The sequence below is a fragment of the Malurus melanocephalus genome, unplaced genomic scaffold, assembly GCF_030028575.1.
Source record: "Malurus melanocephalus ecotype Western Australia unplaced genomic scaffold, MMel_1.1 scaffold_273, whole genome shotgun sequence".
In the NCBI taxonomy this organism is placed as follows: domain Eukaryota; kingdom Metazoa; phylum Chordata; class Aves; order Passeriformes; family Maluridae; genus Malurus; species Malurus melanocephalus.
The window spans coordinates 26,824-47,317 of NW_026623505.1; the positions used below are offsets into that span (position 1 = coordinate 26,824).

Sequence of the window (20,494 nt, forward strand, 5' to 3'; positions counted from 1 at the left end):
GGCTTAAGATTAAAAAAGGGTAGGCATCAGGGAAAAGTGGATGCCACTATAATAGCAAGTTCTTTGAAAGCTAAAAATTGTTGGCTGTGCAGAAGCTGAAATCTTGCTAATGATCCTTGTTTCCTTTAAGATAACATTACTGGTGGTTTTTTCGTTTGTTTGTTAATATTATAGCACTCTTGCTGACAGCCTGAAAAACAATGGTCAGGCCCTTATGACATTATTATTGCAGAGTTCACAATCCACATGGGTTAGTGCTGTCAGTGAATTTTAATTAGCCCATTCCATATTCTAAGCACTACTGAGGTTAAATAAATACCTCAGTTMTGATAGGATAACTCTARAGAYAGCTTTTTWAAAAAATGTATTTCTARTGCCTAGATAWTGTATTTCATGCAGAAATGACTACWGCAAACATCTTTGCAGGAGASASYACAGAAATGGTGGCTGATTACCTTTGACAGAGTCGTCCAGCAGGTCCATTATAACAGAGTCAGCGCCTTTAGTGTAGACAACAATCTCCTTGGTTARAGGGTGTCTGACCACCACAGACATCCTTTTCCTGACCGAGTCAAAGCCCAGGGWGTAGAGGATGTCGAAGGTGAGCAGGGTGCCCTGGGGCAGCTGCACTGTCACCTGCTCGGGCGTGCGGGACACCAGCGTGAAGCTGTAAGCCTGGGCAGCGTACACCAGCGCCGCYTCGTCCGGGCTCTCGGCCTCGTAGCAAAACGCTGCTGGCAGAGAACTGTTGGTCACAGACTTAAAAACCTCATCCAAGGAGGTGCTACCGAKATCTGTGCTGCCCTTGTCCTGGAGCTCCTGGCCTCTASYGCCGCTGTCATTGTCRTTGTCATTGTCACAGCTCTCCAGCCCAGCAAGGGGCTCCTCCGTGTTCTTTGCGCTGAAGCTGGCGCCSAGGTCTGAGCTGGACTGAGATGATGAAAAAGATTGGCTGAGGCTTGCTAATTTTAGCCTTTGGAATATCTGATGAATCTTCTCCAGGGTGATTCCTGATGGTTTTATTGGTGGTGGGATTGTGACCTAGGAATATGATAAAAACTAAGGTTAAAAATAAATAAATGTGAACTACAAGATACTTCTCAAAACCTCTCTCTATTTTTCTGCATCTAAATAACAATAATAACAAAGGCAAATTCCTCCTTTCCCCTCTCCTGCCATTTAACTGTGGTGGGAGAATTCAACAGAGGAGTCATAAGTGAGTTAACATCCAAATTTGATGGTGATTTTTATCTCTACCTCTGAAGTAGAGTTGTAATCAAGCCCTTGCAGTTCTGTCAGTTGCCTGGCAGATCAGAGAAAACCCAGTGTGTTCAACAAACTTCTTACAGCATATATAATATAAATCCAAAAGAAAATGTGCAGATCCTGTGGTAGCCATAGCTATTTATCAAACATAAAAAGACACGCTAGGAAAGGATACACAGGCAGGGAAGCGGAAGATATTACAGAAAAGGTAAAGGAACTACAGGAAAACTCCCAAAAAACCATTTTTCACCATTTCAGGTCTCACTGAACACTGCTCTATGTTGTTAAATGGAAGCRTAATCCATTTTCCTCATGCATTTAAAGTTAGATTACCCTTTGTCTTGGCTCAGTAGCTGTGGAGACCAGGACTGTATTGCAGATRGCAAGGGCAAGAAAAAAGTCAGTAAGGGATGTGGAAGTCTTTGTATGTGTAGGAGAAAGACTTTCAGTCTGGAGGGCAGCTTCTCTCACTCGCCTCAGCAGCCTGCTATCGGGAGCCACATCCTTTTCCTGGAAGAGAAATTAGTGAGGATTATTCCCCTTTACCCTTGTCCTCAAGGACCAGCTGGCAACGTGATAGACCTCTCGAATTTCCTTGAATTAGGTAAATGCCCTTTGTACTTAACATCTAGGGAGAAAAGAATGTATTTCCAAAAGCTGCATAACTAGATAATTAGAAGGAAATGTGTCTTCAAAAGGAAAATGATTTCGAGAATTTTATTTCGAGAATTTTATTAAAATTTCAGAATTTTATTTCGAGATCTACTGAAAATCAAGAATAATTTGTACTGTATTCCCTAACTTTGAAACTACTGACTCCTGAATTAAAGGGCATTCCAGATGAATKTATACTTGAAATCTCCCAGTCCAGTGGGGAAGTTGAAAGTTATTTCAACAGAAAACATTTTGTGCTAATAGCTTAGTTACAGCAGTATCACTTTTTATTTCCAGAGTAATTTCATTTTGCACCCAGAAAGAGAAGTGCTCTCAAACTTTCCTTCTTCAGTCCTTGCAATAAATAAATAAATACATGCACACTTGTTCCTGAGATGTTTCTGTAATTTTACTATCATGCTCTTTCTAATCAAACCTAAATTTTCAAGCCAAACTACATAACAATGTCACTTACCTACAATTTAATTCGATGTAGGGCTATGGGAGCATTACTTTTAATGGAAATTTCATGTTAGCGGGATCTGGTTTGGATTTAATTCAGGGCCATATTTAACAAGGATTTCCAAATTTAAAAGACAACTTCCCGTGAGCCAACAGCTTTGGATGCCTTGTTTAAGGAACTGCCAAAGTTATTTAGCTGCTTTCTAGTTCATGTCAGCTATTACCCTCACCTCATTCAATCTGGCACAGTTTTCCCAAGTTCTGCAAATATGCAACAGAAGTCACCCAAGCACCTTTTCGGCTGTGCCATGTTGAGCTGAATATGTTACATTGCATCTCCTGCTTGCTAAAGTGACAGGGGTTCTTTAATAATCCTGATAATTGCAAATAAATCTACTGCTCATTTTGCTGCTCAAATGAAATCTCAAGCTGGAAGAAGGCTTTGCACTTTCCCTGCTGTGGAAAGCTCTGGTTCTTCTGGCTCAGTGTTTTAATGCTTTTTTATTTCACATACAGGGACATGTTTGCAGTACTGATGCAGTCCTTTCTGTAGCAAATAATACATGCTGAGGATAAGCCTGATTTTTTAGTTATCTTCTCAAGTCTCCTACAAAGAATCAGAGGCTGAAAAGTTAAWGCTGCTGATTTTAAGAAACCCTCTCACAATATTGCAATGCAGGAGTTTCTGAGGGTAATGAGATTGTGCAAATATTATTGTGCTTTGTACATAGAACAACCCCAAAAAGATCATCTGGACTATTCCCAYAAGGAACACATATGTGCAGACAAAACTGTCCAAACTGTTATGTTGGGAATTCTGTTAAATTTGAAACATGAAAGATTAGAATCTCACCAGCACTTTGCACAATTACTCATCCAATTTATTCATGCATTGCCACAATTAGAATGAACATCACAAACACCAAATTATTAAATGTGGATCTTAGCCTCTCCTATCTGTCATCATCCCACTCAATTTCTTTTTAGCCTATATCCTCAATGTGTGCTGCAAGTTCTTGTCAAAAAGATCAGATGCACTAATGGGCATTTCACTCCCGCAGCAACTTTCTGAAATCAAAAGCTCCCCCTGGAAAAATCAAAAATTGTCAGGACATTTGTGGCCTCAGAGACAGGTTTTAAAAACAAAACAATAAAAGAAATCAATATTTATCAGAAAAGTTTTTATCATCTTCCTTTTCACATTAAGTGAAAGTAGTGCTGACTGGAATTTTCARCCTGAACATATATTAAAAACCCTAACCAGGCAAAAGAGAAAACAAGCTAAACCAGCACTAATGATGATGATCAGTTAAATTTGCCACCTTTTCAATGCTAGCAATTTCATTAGTGAAAATGTTGATGATATAAAATGGCTAGTGTTGTTCAGTTTTAAGTTTTCCTCATTAACTTGATAGCATTTCTTCTACTTGATGGTATGAAAACCTGATGACCACAGGACAATGGAAATCTCCATGAAATGCTTCCAATAGCAAGGCAATACTGATTGGAGCTTTTAAATCTAGAAGGAAAARTACTGTCACTCTCTTAATTCATCAGAGGCCCTTAAGGCAGAGACAGTAAATGTTAATTCTCTATCATGTTTTATTGTTGAAAGATGGATTTTTCATAAGAAGCTTTGAGTGCTGACATACGCACAGACCCACAAACACTGTACACCAGGAGTATCCAGGATGCTTCAGATTTGTAGCAGAGTAAAAATGCATCAGAYAAGGTGATCTAAGTTCCAAAGGGCAGGAACCATAGAGACACTGAAAAAATGTATTGTCCCCATTTTATTAATAGGAAATTGGCTCAGCTGGCAAAGAAAGATACTACTYTGTGTCATTTCAAGGACATTGTACAGGGCAGGCTTTGGACAATACCTTAGTGTCTCCATTTTTTCTACATCTCCACAATTGTCATAGGGGGTTAAACAATTTATCCAGATAGAATGACACCTATGAGCAGCTAAGGCTGTTTATTTCCATTACCGCAGCTTAATCTTCTTTTACAAAAGAGATATTTGATACTAGTTCTCAGATATTGCTTTTCCAGTGAATTGAAAAAATGTTTATTTATAGAAAAAAAAGATGAGGCCTGGCAGTAAAAAATGTAATTGGGAAACAAACTGGCAAGAAATTTCTTTATCACCCTTCAACAGTCATGACCTCTAGAAAGTTCTCAGAAGCCATGACTCATGGGTTCACAAAAATCCATGGAGATGTTCTCAGCACTTCATAAGGATTGGGCTGGAAAATGCTAGGATAACAACTGACAGAACTCCCATATTGCAAGAAAACAGTAGGAGTTCTGATTGGTATCTACTGCATGACAGTGGATTGAGTGAGGTAAGTGGGATCTTATAACAACTRCAGCAAATTAAGTTTAGAGAATACTGCATTTATTAGACCTTTTCCTTTTTTTTTTTTTCCTTTTATCAAGATTTGGAAGGATTTTTCAGACCTTTAATTATTTTAATTTTGAAAGTGTATGACCTTCCCTTAGTGTTCACAAAAGCCTTGTCTGAAATGTCTGCTAAAAAAATTTCAAGCMGAACAGAACAGCCTGACTTTAATTAGACTGCATGAGAATTTGAGATGCTTCAGATCTAAAATCCAGCAGATTCTGCTCCCTGCTGACTGCAGCCTGCACTCCCCAAAGCCCCAAAGCTTTGTCGCTCCAAGCAAGGCTTGGATTTCCCCTCTCCCTGCTGGCCTCCCATGGCAGCTGCAGTGTGGTAAGCCACTATGAGGCCTAGGCCTGGTAGGGGCAGAGAAGAGCTGTGAAGGTTCTGGAACAATCTGCACTGTTGGCCACTGTTGGCCAGCAGCTGGCAGGTGCTGTAACTGTTCCAGTTGGGTCTGTCTCGAGTWCCCTCRTGGCCGTGAGAAACACCAATGTAACTCCGCAAGGAGAGTCAGCACRYGCCTCCTGCAACGGCACAACTGCCATATAAGGGATTATATGTCGTTAGTAGGGGTTTGTGAACGTTAAGTTACCRTTATCCCTGTTACAAAAAGCGTTACCGCCGTCACCGTTAGGAACCAGGGGTATAAAAACCCCMGGACYRCACRATAAAGTTGAAGAGATTGCWCRTTCAACCACGTCTAYGAGGTCGTTTCTGTGTCTCTCCCATCTCTCCGACACTGCAGCAGAAGGGATGGCTCAGGAGGTGTTATCYCATCACATCATGGTACTCACGATGSTGCTGCTGAAGGCCACCTGGGACTGGCTGCTGTCACGGCGCCCGACCGACCTGCTCCTGGTGTGGCCCTGGAAACGCGCCCGGGCGCTCTGGCACCGCCTCAGAGGTCTCACAGTGCTGTGTCCGTACGGGGCTGCTCTCTCAAGGGTCATGGGAGGAAGAGTCAAGAGYTGAAGTTTTGCAAAGTCCTCATCGTCTAAATCCAGCTCTTTGTGTGTTTCCAGGCGCTTGGCTAGAAAAGAGAAAAAATAAACCTTGCCCCTGATGCTATGGTTTTTTTCTTTGGGTTTTTTTTTTTTTTTTTTTTTTTTTTTTTTTTTTTTTTTTTTTTTTTTTTTTTTTTTTTTTTTTTTTTTTTTGGGTTTTTTTTTTTTTTTTTTTGGGAGGAATTCCTCAATCAGGAATTGAAAAACCTGCGRCAAACTATATCCAAACCAAATCCAAAATGTTTCAAAAGCCAGCACCAGAAATATTTCACTGTCCACCACAGTTTCTGGCAATGGCCACTGTTATTATTGCAAGAAAATAAAAATGTGTTTTTGAAGTGATCAGTCACTTTTATGGGCTTCTGCTAATGCTTTGTCTCTACAGCTGCTTTTTGCAGTTGGAACAGGAGAGTGAAATATGGTAATTCACAGATTTGCTAATGTTTTCARTCACAGAACACAAACATCTTTTTGGCAGCTGCTTGCTGGCTTAATAAGATCCTTTCCACTACACAGAGAAAGAAAGTAGAGGCGAAGAAGGGCCCTGAGTCAACCCCTGAATTCAGAGAACTGAGTGCCAAGATCCTCCAGATCCAGGCTTCAGCCAGGATTCACTCCAGGAAAAGGGTATCTGTACTTTTCATATCATACAGAAGTCTATGGTAATTACTTTTGGACCCACYGAGTTTAAATGCTAACTAATTTCAGTTTGTGAACTTATAAAAGGTTGGCTGGCGTTCATTTAGAAATGAAAATGTTCTCTTTGCGTGCACAAGCGGGTATTGAATGCAGGGCAAATCCTGGAGGTGCCTGCAGAGGGATCTGGAAAACATTTCCCATCTGATTTCTGAATAATTTAAAATGCTTTCACTTTTGTGAACCTCTATAACAGGAATCCCTCACAAAATAGAGAGCAACCCACAAAGCTCTACATTCAACCAGAGGCCTCAGTAGGTTTAAATATTAATATTTAAATTAATAACATTTAATTGCTCAGAGATAAAAAACAAGAATAAAAAAGAGTCTCTCACCATTTTCCTGATGGGAAAACTCAATTCCATCGATAGTACAGCGTCGGAATACCATTTTGTTTTCTGTTAGTGTCCCAGTTTTGTCTGAGAAGATATACTGGATTTGTCCAAGGTCTTCAGTAATATTGAGGGCACGGCACTGGATGGGCAAATCTGCTTCTTCATCATACAGGTCAATGTCATTGTGAATTAAGAAGACTTGGCCCAATTTGACCAACTCAATTGACACGTAAAGAGAAATGGGGATTAAAATCTGAAAGAGAGTTTAAATTTTCAGTGAGGGGTAAGATAAATTTTGCTGCTTTCTGTCAGCAATGTCCTGGCACAGGTACACTAATGATTTCCAGAGAAACAGTTCTTCCTAGAGACATATTGTAGGACTGATGAATAATAGTTCAGGGGAGAAAAAAAATCCAGCACACAATAACAATGGAGAAACAGGGATAATAAGCAGCAAACATAAGACAAAATTCCTAGAGTACCAAATTCAAAGGTGGGTCTTTCAGAGGATGCCCTTACAAAGCACATTTTCTGCACATAGGGTCATGCTCACCCTTACCCTTCTGAAACTCTGAAAGGACGGAGTAGCACAAACTAACTCTAAGTGTAGAAAACTTTCACAAACAATTACCTTGCACACAGCACTTCCCACCCACGAGCTTCCTTGCCCTGAAATAATAATGAATTCATAATACGCACAAGTATTCTGTTTCAGTAATGAAGAGTAATCCCCCAAGGAATCTCTGAGCAGCTCTGAAAGTTATATTCAAATTTTGCTCTTATTAAAGAAATTCTGTCCACTTAAATCTCAGCAGTGACATCAAGAAATCTGAAGAGTAAATGTAATTTTTTTCCTCACCCAATAAAATGTTCTCTCCCAATTAGGCTTAATCACACTCAGATATAYAAGTATCCTACTTCTAATTTAGTTTTGTTCCCAGACCAGCTGAACCATACCTAGTTATTATTCCCCACTGGCAAATTGGCAATTTTTGTTTTGCTGTTTTTCTGAGATGTTAAGTGGCATTCTTATTTTGGAATTCTGGATATAKGCAGAAAAGAAAAAGCTGAAATTTGGATGCAAACATCCTCTTTATTGCATCTGGAAGATATTCTGAGTTAAAGATATAATACATGCAGTTTCCTATCTATACGCTTGTGGGGTTTCAATAGCAAGAAAAAAGTCTACAGTTAGAAAGAAAAAACAAAGAAAAAAATTATTTCACATTTGGATGATTTGAAACACTTCTAGAAATATTTTTAAATAGGATTAAGAAGGTAATGCACAGCTATTAGTTGATAATAATTGTTCATTAGTGATCATGCTCAGTTTTGAGCAATTTCTTTCTGGGAGGTAACAGAGAGGTTTTTGTCTTTTACCTGCAGCAGGATWATCATTGCCAGGAACATGTAGAAACCGGCAAGAACTGGAGATGCAAAATTCCCATTCCCATCTGGGACATCATAAGGTGGGTGCTCCCAAAATTTTCCAGTCCAAATGCCATGCCCTGTCGGAATGAGATACGAGATTGAAATCAGCTGAGCAGTGAGGTGAGAGACAAAGCTCCTGGAATGTGCAGATATGGACTGCTCTGGTAACTGAACAGAGAAGCATTTCCAAAGCAACACTCCCTGAGCAATACTGCACATCTTTGGGAGAGTGCAAAGCACCTGCAGAGCTCTGTAGCACATGCACACAGTTGATATGATGGTGAGAAATAAATATTCAGGGATATTTTCATTCACCTCTCCTTCAGCAGGTGCTCCCCGCGGCTCTTAGCTCTGCACAGATCTGTCCTCATCCTACATCTTCCTGCTGGAAGAATCCATCTCTATCACCTACTCATAAAAATTCTCAGTGCTGAAGCTTCCTGTCACAGAAATAAATCTTAGAACCTTTCTATACAGACAAACTGAAATATTTTATTCTCCCTGACCATTCTTTATTTCAGTCTGTCTTTGTTAGAGTTGACAAACCCCCTAAATTCAGTCTGGGCAACTCATCTTTACATTCCTTCAATCAAACCATATCCCAAACTGCTTCTTCCTCTGTGTTTTAAATGCCAGTAAATACCATTGCACTGCTACAACAAAGCCTCTGTTCCAGGACAACAACATCCCATCACAATGGTTTTACCACTTTGTCCTTATTGAAATAAACTCTTGCCAAGGAGGTTACTAAATTTACAGCACCAGAAACTTCCCACAGAGCTAAGGCAAACAACTTGGTTTCCCTCATTGCATCATGATGCCAATTTGTCCTGATGCCAAAACCCCTCTATTAGTCCATTTTGCATATCCAGCTCCAATAAAACTTCCCTTAGCACTGGTTAACCAAGCAGTTGTTTTGCAGCATCTGCCTGCTAAAATGCTGCCAAGGATATTCCAATTATTTCAGCAATGTTCTCTGGCTGCTTCAGACCACAGTCATATCTGAACAAGGACAATTTTGCCCTGCAGGCCACTTCTTACCCCAATTTACCACTGTGTGGAAGAACAATCCAATAAGTGATCCACCAGGGACATTTCTTCCTAGAACCCTACATTCAGATGAGGCTGCAAAGCAAGAACTCATGGTAGAGCCTCTGGACATTTTGGATGGATGAAAGCTAATAGMCTTGTTACTGTTTGACATGTTTCACTCGGACTATGAATATTTTTTTTTAACCTGAAGAGATAAATTGCTTTTTTAAATGCTGATTTTTTCATCTGAGACTACTTTAAACCTTAAATGGAAGSACTTTATTACTCAAGGGCCCCTACGCACCACACAAAGTCAAGTCTCTAAATCTACATGACAGCAGCCAGGGAACAAGGAAAATAAAGTCTCTCTCTCCCTCATACAGAGCTCAGTTGTCAAACCCAAATCCCATTTTGGTGCCAAAAAGGCCCACTGCAACATGAAGCAGTAAAATTAAAGAAGCGATTAAGTCAGTTCAATTGTTCATCTGTTTTGGATGGCCCTTACTTCCCATGGTACTGCAGTGATGACTGGCTGGTGTGTCACATCACATCCCTCCAGGGCAGGTGCAGGAAAATTTGATTTGACTGTCGCTAAATCAGAGCAGTAGCACTAAGCAAGTTATCACTGAAACAAAATCAATYGGAAAGAAAAGGGGCTCATGGGAACCCCTGTTATCTCTTTAAAGCATTGCCCCAATCAAAAGTCASCAGACTTAAAATTTGGACCTTTCCTGAGATTTATGAGATCCTATTAATTCTGGCCTTCCTGGGCCAGATTGCAATCAGAGCTGGAAAGCAAGCAGGTGCTCACACACAGAGAAGATGATCTTTTTGAGATTAGCCAGCCAGTAAACTCTGGTCAGTTAAGAGCAGTTACTAAATTCACACATGCTCACCTGCCAGGACCCCACAAAAATGCAGGCTATTCCAACCTAGACAATAACTCCATCTCTCAGCCTAATGTAAAGGGGCTTTTGAGAAGGAAGGAAGCTGTGGAGGCTGTAAACTGAATGAATTAATTATGAGCAGCTCATGGCTTCTGAATTGTGTGTCTGTCTAATATCACTCCCAAACATATTAGAGGAAGGCGCTACTGAAATGRAAGTAAAACAACATCATTTTACTTTTGCTCTCATGCACAGGGAACAAACACCCCCTCAGGAAGCACTCAGGAAGGAAGGAAGATCTCAGCTGGCAAATATGGATTCCTACAATGCAATCACAGAATGGCTTTCACTTGCTTTACACATATTTTACCACAGCAGAGATGAGCCTTATCTGAAAAATTTGTAGTCATGGATGAGTTTTTTTCACCTGAATTGCTCAGGTCTGCCATTTTAACCCCTCTCTTGGAAAGAACAAGGAGCCTAAAGACCCYGAAAGCATTCAGCTCTAGATCTCACTCATGTCCATAAGATCAATTTTAATGACCATTTAGGAAAAAGAGGTTTGTCAGTGCTTCATACCTACAGCTCCAACGAGGCACATCACAAGCAGGAGTCCCACACATAAGAAAAGGTCYCTGTTCATCCGCCGCTCTATCCTGCTGCGCTTGTAACGAGGACCGCTGTTATTCAGCATGGCCTTCGTCTCGTGACCTTCAAAACACAAATKAAAATAATCAGGTCTTTACGTAATATTTTGTATTTTGGTTTGGTATTTTAAAAAGTATTTCCCTCCCAGTATGAGAGCACGATGACTAATGCTGRTATTCAGAATTTTTCTTGCACCTCTTCCCGTTTGACTGAATGYATCAGAGTCTAAATCTTGAGGTTTATCAAGGACCTCACAAGTTACAGCTGTCATACATTGTTCTGTCCCAATGACAGCAGATTTAGTAGGATCATAARGTTCATATAAATATTCAAAAGTCAAATCTCCATGAGAAGAAAAGGAATATGAACATTAGTATTATATTTTTATATTTTACAAACAGATTGTTTAGGTGCTATACAGATTCCTGAAACCTGCATTTGAATATTTTTCACCAGCTATTTAAATGCCATTAGATGCATTTTGTATATTAACTTAAATAAAATTCAACATGTTAAATCCAGCAATGAAAACCACTAATATTTGGCTTTTCACCATTTGGTTGTAAAGTGCTGACAAAACAGTAGGATGAGAAAKAAAAGAAACCCCAATCCTTAAACTTTGTGAATTAGAATTGAGGTGCTGTGCCTGTAATGTAAAAAGGGGAGCGCTGTAAGAAGTCAAGAAGCAGAAATTGCTTTTTCAATTCTGTTAATATTATCTAAACTGTGGATCCACAATTGGTATATCAGGACACCATCTGTTGCTATATTAGATGGTATCTTTTATGTTTATTTCTACAGYCTTTTTTCCTGAATTACAGACCCTGCAGACTTGTATTTAGTTTTCATTTGTATGGGCATGATGTGTGTGATAAGGGCTGTTTTCCAAGCTGCCTTTTAGCTTTCTCTAGGGAAGTGATTTAGCCCAAAAGCTGGAAGTTAGGTGCAGTTCAATCACACCTGCAGGATTTGTTCCAGGTTTACATCAAGGGTTATTAATTAAGGAAGAGAGCAAGAGAGAAAATTACTCTCCAGCCTTATGTTCAGGACATTCACCCAAGAGCTGGGACTGCTGGCTTCCTGTTCCAAAGAATATGTAATTATTTACACAAGCTGGAGCAGTGTCATTGGGACCAGTTTATACCAGCAGTGYTCCTTCCTTTCCAGCTCACAGTCAGTCCAAACCCACTCGTTYTGCTCAGGCAGATATTCAGTGCTCAGCCTGTGCAGCAGGAGATGTTTGCTCACTCCCAGACAGGCAGAACTGAGAACAAACCCCCAGCCTTCCCTTTGCAGAAYAAATTCTCCAAACATCGAGCTACASCGAAGGGGAGGGMACTGCTGCTTGTGYTTCTGTTCCTCCAGCAGATGTGTGAATCTTGTTCCTCACTTTCCTTTAGTGGAATGTTTTGTGTTGAAAATAAAACAAYCCAAAGCCCTCTAATCCCTCCCAGAAAACAAGGTAACACTGATGAATTTATTTCAGGAAGAAAATATGAAGAGCTTCATTCCAAATATCAGTTCTTTCCATTCCTTTCCACTTCAGGTGACTGTCAGGGAAAGGGTGCTTCTGTAACACAGGTATCACCTTGCAAGGAATAGAAAATCAGAAATATGGGTAATAAACTACTTTGCTCACCTCTAATCCTCACAGTTTTCTATGCTGTGCAATGCAGCACCTCACCTGCCACCCCAATGGTACCTTATCTCTCTATTTCTAGATCTTGATGGGCTCATCTAAAACTTCTTTCTGCTACTTTAGTACATATAATTCTTACTGCTGTTCCAATCACAATGAGTAAACTACATTGGGTGCCACTCTGTAATGAGGTTTTTGTGCTTGAGTGCCACAGCTTTGTGTAGAACAATTTGGGGAGCCATGAAAAGTGTAACTGTCCTGGGTCAGATGAGAACAGCACAGGYCAAGCAATCACACAAAGTGACGGCTGCACTCCTCACAAAGGCTCCCATTAGAAAGAAAGTTTGAGGAGTAATGGAGTTATAAAAATGGAAAGTGTGCCATCTCATTATGTGACTGATCTCGACTGCTCAGAAAAGGTCACAGACCATGATTAAAAGCCAGAGTATAATCAATGTCAAAGAACCCTAGAAATGAAGCTGGTACTGACTGAAGCCAGTCTAATTTCAGGGAAAAAAATGCATAAACTTTTATGCTGATATTAACTCTAAGACTTGGAAAACGATCTGAAGACTTACTCGGCTGAAAACCGCTATGTCTTGGGAATAACTTTAAAACTCCAAACTTTGCTATTGGCAGCTTAAGCAACATAAATGGAAATCCACGTTATGATCTGTGCTGGTGGTCAAGGGAACATACTGGAAAACTGAGCTACACATAAGAAAATTAGGAACTGAAACAGGAGAAAGGAAGATAAATTACTCCAATTATATAGGGAATGACCCCTACTGAGATTTTCACACAGAAGCTACTTCCAAAAAGGAGTGCTCACTTTGGCTCTGGCTCTCCTCCTCTGCCTGGTGGGCACCACCCTCTGATGTGGTGTTCAGGCAATGAAAAACCTACAAAGGCAAAGCTACCTTGGAAACATATGGGAGCTGCAGTCATTTAGAGTCCAGTGGTGTGGTGGTGAAATAAACAGTCTGTTGTCAGGTAAATTGTTCCGGGCTGTGGAGATTAATCTGAGCTAAATGACTCTTGCAAAGATATGACTTCTCTTTTCTCTTAGGTGGCTCAACCTTGAACTCCTCGCTGCTGATTAGAYGTAAAACAGTTGATATAACTTCACTGGAAAGATAATAACAGCTAATGGGATTAATTGTTATGTCTGAATTAACTTTTATTTAATCTACAAATAAAAGGGCAGCTGATACACTCTGAAGCAGAGGAGGGCACAGCTGGGAAAGCCGATGATAAATCATGCTCACTGAGTAAAAGCAGTGGTAGCACTGCAAAGGTGAAAGATGCTGGGAAACAGATGAACTGACCCACTGCTGAACTGGCACTGCTGCATTTATCCGGGCACCTACTCCGTGTTTCTTGGTCCATGTGTCTCCTGCACAAAATTCATGGTTGCATGGACACACTGTGTCTGTGTCAGCACAAACCTGTGCTGCTGCTGCCTTTCTGTCACCTCCAGCTGCTGCCTCGCTGCCTCCTGCGTGCTGGCACTGGCACAGACTGAATGGATGAATTAAATGCACAGATGATGGTTTTTTTTTTTTTCTGGGTAGATCTTCAGCTGTGCCAGTCTCTACCCTGAGGAGCCAGTGAGACCTCCCTTAGGGCAGCTGTGTAGATTTTCTGACAGATGGAATTAGTATTATAGCCAGAGCTGAGGGTTAAACTCACCTTAGCAATTTTTTACTTGTCTGGATATTTTTACAGATATTTGACATGCACAAGGTTACTGTCACTTGCCAAAGACCCAGTGCAAGACTTGCTGCCTTTGGAGATGGATGAGTAATACTTTCACTTAAAAAAAGGTTATACAATTTTTCTGTCCACTACTAGTTTTTAAAACGAAGTGTCAAATTATGTTACAATAATACACTATATTTTAAGGATCTTGGTTAACCTAAATAGAAAGCACATCTTACCTGCATATATAACAATTCCTGCTGCAGCCTCAGTATTTCTGATTGTRCATCCACGAAGCAAGAGGCTTTCAATGTTAAACCCAACTCGTTCATTGTTTGGCTGCTCCCTAGAAGAGATAAAATCAAATAGAGCAATTAATTTTTCTGCTCTAACAGAGTGTTAAACAAAATTTTTGTGTGCCTGTTTCAAGTTGAAATAAAGTAACTTTGAAGGCCCTATTTTGCTTTTATTTCACTCAGCTTCGTGAAGACTCCAGCAAAAATTCCTGAGAAGTCCAAGTCTTTCAAAGGCCACTTGGGCAGTGTGTGTGTCATGATATCAGTACAAAATTTGGCTCTCCCTAAGTACCTTATCTGCCAGATTCAGTATCTCAAGAAAGAAACCAGGAGTCATTTTGCTACTTCTTAGAGGGAAAACTTTTTCAGATTGATGAACAGAAGCTCAGACAAAATATATTTGCACCCTGCAAGAGCCTTGGTTGCTCTGTCAGCCACCAAAGGGCTTCACTTCTTTGTGAGCCTCAGCTCACTGGAGCAGTCTCAGCTCAGGAGCTCTTCCTCATTCTCAGCCTGGACAGAAGACTGTTCATCCTGGCTAAAGATGCCCCATCACACACCAGATYCTTGCACAACAACCTGATCAAAACCACAAGGCAGTGCTCCATCAGGCAGGCAATTTGTTACTTTCCTCTGAAAATGAATGCACACACCGACCCCTGCCCACAGCTGCTCTTGTTTTCTGGGTCTCAAAAGGCCCCTCTTGAGATCTTTACCAAAACTGAGAGCTTCTATTTCAGAAACTTTGTCTTGTTTTGTTGTGTAAATGCCAGGGTGGGAAAAGATTCGGGTTTTTTTTTTTCCTAGAATGCTCATCTTTCTCTACTTTTTATTTGATATTTTGCGTTTCATTTGCCAGTAAACAGCAGCATCTCTCAAAAGAAGAGCAAGGCCAGGAGTTATCTGTGGGCTAAGAATGGTCCTGTGTCTAAGGGCAGCTGCACATGATTACACAACTTAAACCAGACAGGGGAAAAGGTGCCAACAACCTACAGCTGGTAGAATTGTAAAAACATAATGCCAGAGATCTGTTTTTCTTGGAATCTAAATTCAGCCTTGGGGAACTCATTTAATAGAAGGCTTCTTGAATCCCCTTGAACAGAATTTTCTGTGATCAGGCATGTCAGATGGATGTCACTAAGTTATTTCTTATCGTTTTTAGCAGAGAGTGCTCCTGCTATTTTCTAGCAAGGCAACAGAGCCTCAATAATTTATTAAGGGTTCTTGAAGAAAAAGGTAGCCTGCTCCAAGTAATTTGTGTTTACAAAATAGCTCAAATCTCAGCAGACCAAAGACAGAAACTCCACTAACTCTTAGCAAGTAATTTTCCCCAGCAAATTCTTTCTTCTTTCCCTGAAGCAGGGAGAGGAAGGCAGCTAATTCCATGTTCCACCAAGCAGGTGAGATAATRGGCATTTACCAAAGAGATTTCTGTTACAGACTTTCAGTTGAGCGGTGAATATTTTGAAACCAGCCCTGGGTCCTGAGGGTGTGTGTTTGTGTRTGTTTTCTGGTGACATATCTCCTCCATTTCTCTAATCTCAGTGCTCGTTGCTGCATTTCAGCGAGCTAATTGGAAGGATTGCTTTGATTTAGATTATACCCAGTGGTCCCTGAAGCCAACAACCACAGCCAGCAATCAATACAAACTTGACCTCTTTTTCCCTTGTAAGATATTGCAGCAGAGGAGAAATGGCATTGCTGTTAGAGGCACCATTCTWACAGGGCACAACCTCAAAAGCAGATTAGACACGGTCAGTGCTAATGGGAGAGAAACCTCTGGTTTATTCTGCCAGAGACCCGGCCATTTGCAGCTGCTCCAGGTACAACACTCACTGCTCCTTGCAGAGCCATTAACTCCGAGTTYAGCTGCTGGCAAACTTAGCAAAGCTGGGGCATGGATGAGGATGCTGGCACATTCATGCAGTTAAATTATTCATAATAACAGGGCATGACTTTGGGCTGGGGCAGTAGGTRTTTTGGAGAATTCTCTGCTCTGGAGTGGGAATCAGCACAGGCTGCTGACCACTGGAGAGTGCCTTAAGAAAGGCTGCTCTGTTTTGGAGGGTGAGAGAATTTTAGGACATGAGCTATGACATACAAATCAGCCTTATGATTCCTGAATGGGGTTAAATCTGCTGAATTTGCTGTTAGGCCTGTGCCAGAATTATTTAATGAAGAAAAACAAGAAACCCACCCTGCTTTTTTTATACTAGTCTAACAYGTTGGGTCAATAGGATTTTGCATGATTGATTGCTTTTCCTACCTTTCTAATAAGGAGAAAATCTCGATTGTTTATTAGATCTTGGACACTTTTTCCCTGTGGCTGTAAATGTGAAGAAACTAGAGCCATGCTGCTGGATACTTCGAATATTAGGAAGGATTTAGATTTAAATCTGGCTTAGTCTAACCATCAGGTCAAACGTAAATGAGCTTATGTCTAAGTTTTCAACAGAAGCTTTGTGAGGATGATTYGTATGAAACAACTGCAAATGCAGTTCCAAGCCTTGGTTTTGCCTTGCCAAAAAACAGAGTCCAATTCTATGTTTTATATTGACTTCTCAATCCAGGAATAGATAATAGTGACAACCATCAATTTCCTCAAAATGTGTGTCCCTTCCATCCAACTCCTCCAAGAGTAATATTCAAGTTCAGATCCAAGATGTATTTATGGATAACAAGTACTTACATGTAACCTTTGAATTTATTGAGATCATTGTTTGGCATTTCACAGATGATGGTGTTTTGGAAAAATTCGGGTTCAAACAAAGTATTCTGCAAGAGAAAACACACTGAGAATGAGTGTCAAATCCAATGAGTACTTGAAATGCTAAACACTGAGAGAAGCTTAATTTAGACTCTAGGACTGGAGCACTTGCCCTAGAATGAGAGACAAAGTCATTTTAGCTCATTCAGCCTGAAGCAAAGTTTCAGAAGGGCTGAGTATTTCCCTATTTTGGAATCACAACTGGTTAAATTAAATGAAGAAAAGGCTGTGTATTGGACACACCATCACAGATGCCAATTAGTGCAAACATCTGTCTTCATTTAAAGTGAATRTAGCAAAGAGAGTAGATTTACATGAACTATTAGGAAGAAATTCTTCCCTGTGAGGATGGTGAGGCCCTGGCACAAATTGGTCTGAGCTGTGCCATCCCATCCCTGGAAATGTCAAGGCCAGGCTGGAGGGGCTTGGAGGAACCTGGGACAGTGGAAGGTGTCCCTGCCCATGGCAGAGTTTGGAGCAAGATGAACTTTAAGGTTCCTTTCAGCCCMAACCATTCTGGGATTGTGTGCTTCTATGAAATATTTTGGATTGCTTATAARATAAAAACTGTAGTCAACCAAGAGCAAGCTCAAATTAAAACAATTTCGGGATTTAACAGGATTCTTGATTATGCTAGAAGATTTATGTTACTGGCCAGGATGGTATCATCACAAAGAGGCCACACATTTTAATGACTGTATCATATTCAAATAAAACCAAGAGCAAGACTAACAGCAAAAAAACCCCTTTACCCAACCCCAAAATTAAAATCAATCCAGAAGAGGGAAGGTAGCAGAATAAGCCCAAACTGCTGGGAGAGACAAAATGAGACAAAGCTTTTCAGGCTAAAGGCTCACTCCTACAGAGCTTGGAGTTGAACTGAGTCACACCATTTTCCTTGATTTCCCCAGTGTTCAGGGAAACAGGCTTGGGGTTTGGACTGTACAAAGCAGCCCAGAAAACAGACAGAATGAGACGTACTTGACTGCCATAAGTGGTGATTTATTCTCAGCTGATAACATACACAGAACTTTGATTTTCGATTAAGAAAATGTAATAAAAAAGGGATATGAAAAATRTGAAAGATAATAATTATTGCTGTGCCACAGAATTGGAAAAGATTTAAAGCTCACTTAACACAAAAGCCTCTGTTAGGAAAGTTGGAAATCAAATCTGCTTCTGAGCCTCCCTACCTTTTTCTACAGCAAGCACTGTGCTTTAATKTTTACTTTGTTTTCTCTTTCCTGTCCTTTTTTTTCATAAACAATACATGTATTCTTTTTTTTATACTATGTGTGTATGTATAAGTACAAAAAAGTAGAGAATACGATAAAAAAAATGTTGGAGGAAACATAAAAGCTTCAGGAACATAAGGGCCTTAGAAGGTATTTAGAATACCTTCTGACCCATGTGGCTGAGTATTTTTGGAATCTCTTTTAAGAGAGATTTTTCACCTCTGCTGAATCTTGTTCAACTCAGTGAACTCAACAGGAAAACCAGTTCATATTTGGTTTTKCTAGAAGTATTTGTATAACAGGAGAACAGGAAGATACAAAAATCACCTGGAGTGTTCATTGCTAACAAAGAAAACTAATAGGCTTCTAGATAGAAAGGGGTACAGAAGAATGATTCTTCTCTCAATTTTTTTCTTTTGATGACAAGAATTTTACATTTGAAATTTCAAGGTAGAAAATGCCATAAAAGGGTCTTTTAGAGATAGTTGTATTCMATATTCCTAAGCATATCATGGAATCACAGGGTGGTTTGGTTTGGAAGGGACCTTAAAGCTCATCTTGTTACCACTCCTGCCATGGGCAGGGACGCCTTCCACTATCCCAGATTGCTCCAAGCCCTGTTTAACCTGACTTTGGACAATTCCAGGCATGGGGCACCCAAAACTGGGCAACTGTGCCAGGGCCTCATCCCCTCAGAGGGAATAATTWCTTCCTAATATTTCATGTAAATCTGCTCTCTGTCAGAGCAAAGCCATTCCCCCTTGTCCTGCCTCTCCATGGCCTTGTGGAGTCTTTTCTCATATTTCTTATAACCTAAACTGATGATCTAACCCTAGTATCACCTCCCTGTTTAAAGAGTCACTTTATGGACAGAATTACATCTGAGGGGGTTTTATGCAGCTCATAAACCACAGGGCTAAGCAAAGCTCAAAGGACAAGGAAGAAGGCGGCGCRCTGAAACCCGCACGTGTGACACTGGGGACACGGGGGTTTTTATCCACTGTTGACACAAACACACCACAAGAACAGGGAGATAGAGGTGGCTGTGCCAGCTCTGACCTTCTCCAGCACGGGCTGTCACCACAGCTGCATTCCACTCTGTGCATGGAACAGCAGCTCTTGAGCACAGACACTCCCAGGCACACGGTTTATCTAAATAACAACTCAAAGTCTAAGGAAARTCACTGTGATTAGGCAGTCTGGGGCATAATTTAGCACATGGGCATTTTCTGATGAAAAGGAAAACTTCCTCATATGATGAACAATTGAGGTAAAAGTATACATTTTTTGTGTGATGTAGAGCAGCCTGTTCTCCTCTAAAAGCAAAAATATAAATTTAGGACTACATGGCAAAATGCAGCATTTTAAAAACTGTTAAGCATTCAGTCGACTGTTTTCTCCTAAATCTCTACATATTAAAAATTTCCAGTGTTTTTCAGGAGCAAGACCTCTCCCTAACTATCACTGGAAGGCACTGGAAAAGGCCTGTGCCCTATGCTATGGGATCCACAACCTGAGACAGCCCTTAATTGTCCTTGTAAAGTGACTTCCATTTGAACACGGAGCCAGGAACACTGGAGTGCAGCAGCTGATCACAACTGGCCATGGAAATGGTGTGCTTTTAGTTAATAAATCTGGTTTCTCCCTGGCAGCTCTGTCCCACACACCAGTAACCCCAAAATATCTTCCCAACAGCACTAGTACTAACTGCTAAATACATGAATGTAATTCTCAGATTACTTGTGAGGTTTTTGGATTTCATATCTGCTGGAGTAATTCCAATGAAACAAAATATTCCTCTTCATTACTACAACTCCCTAAGCTTGTTCTGAGTTTTTTGAAAAACTGACCTGCTATGTTTGAAAAATAYTTGAAAATGTAACAACTCTCTCTAAGTTATATTTTCTTGTTTACTTCAGGTTTATCCAACATGAGCCAAGAGAACATAAAAGTAAAGTGTTTGTAAAAGGAAAATGATATTGCCTATGAAAAAAAGATGATTTTAAGCATTCAAACTGAATCTCAAAGTGATGT

General features: G+C 40.3%; 1 protein-coding gene across 1 annotated transcript in view; it reads right to left on the bottom strand.

Moving 5' to 3' along the window:
- ATP10B (ATPase phospholipid transporting 10B (putative)) overlaps positions 1-20,494 on the bottom strand; it is a 47,682-nt gene that overhangs the window by 15,507 nt on the left and 11,681 nt on the right. The window contains exons 3-10 of the mRNA XM_057376195.1: positions 17,148-17,233; positions 14,402-14,508; positions 10,754-10,885; positions 8,205-8,332; positions 6,825-7,077; positions 5,584-5,819; positions 1,600-1,776; positions 456-1,041 (exon numbers count right to left, since the gene is read on the bottom strand). Of these exons, the coding sequence (XP_057232178.1) occupies positions 456-1,041; positions 1,600-1,776; positions 5,584-5,819; positions 6,825-7,077; positions 8,205-8,332; positions 10,754-10,885; positions 14,402-14,508; positions 17,148-17,233 (1,705 nt within the window). The remainder of the gene's footprint in view (positions 1-455; positions 1,042-1,599; positions 1,777-5,583; positions 5,820-6,824; positions 7,078-8,204; positions 8,333-10,753; positions 10,886-14,401; positions 14,509-17,147; positions 17,234-20,494) is intronic.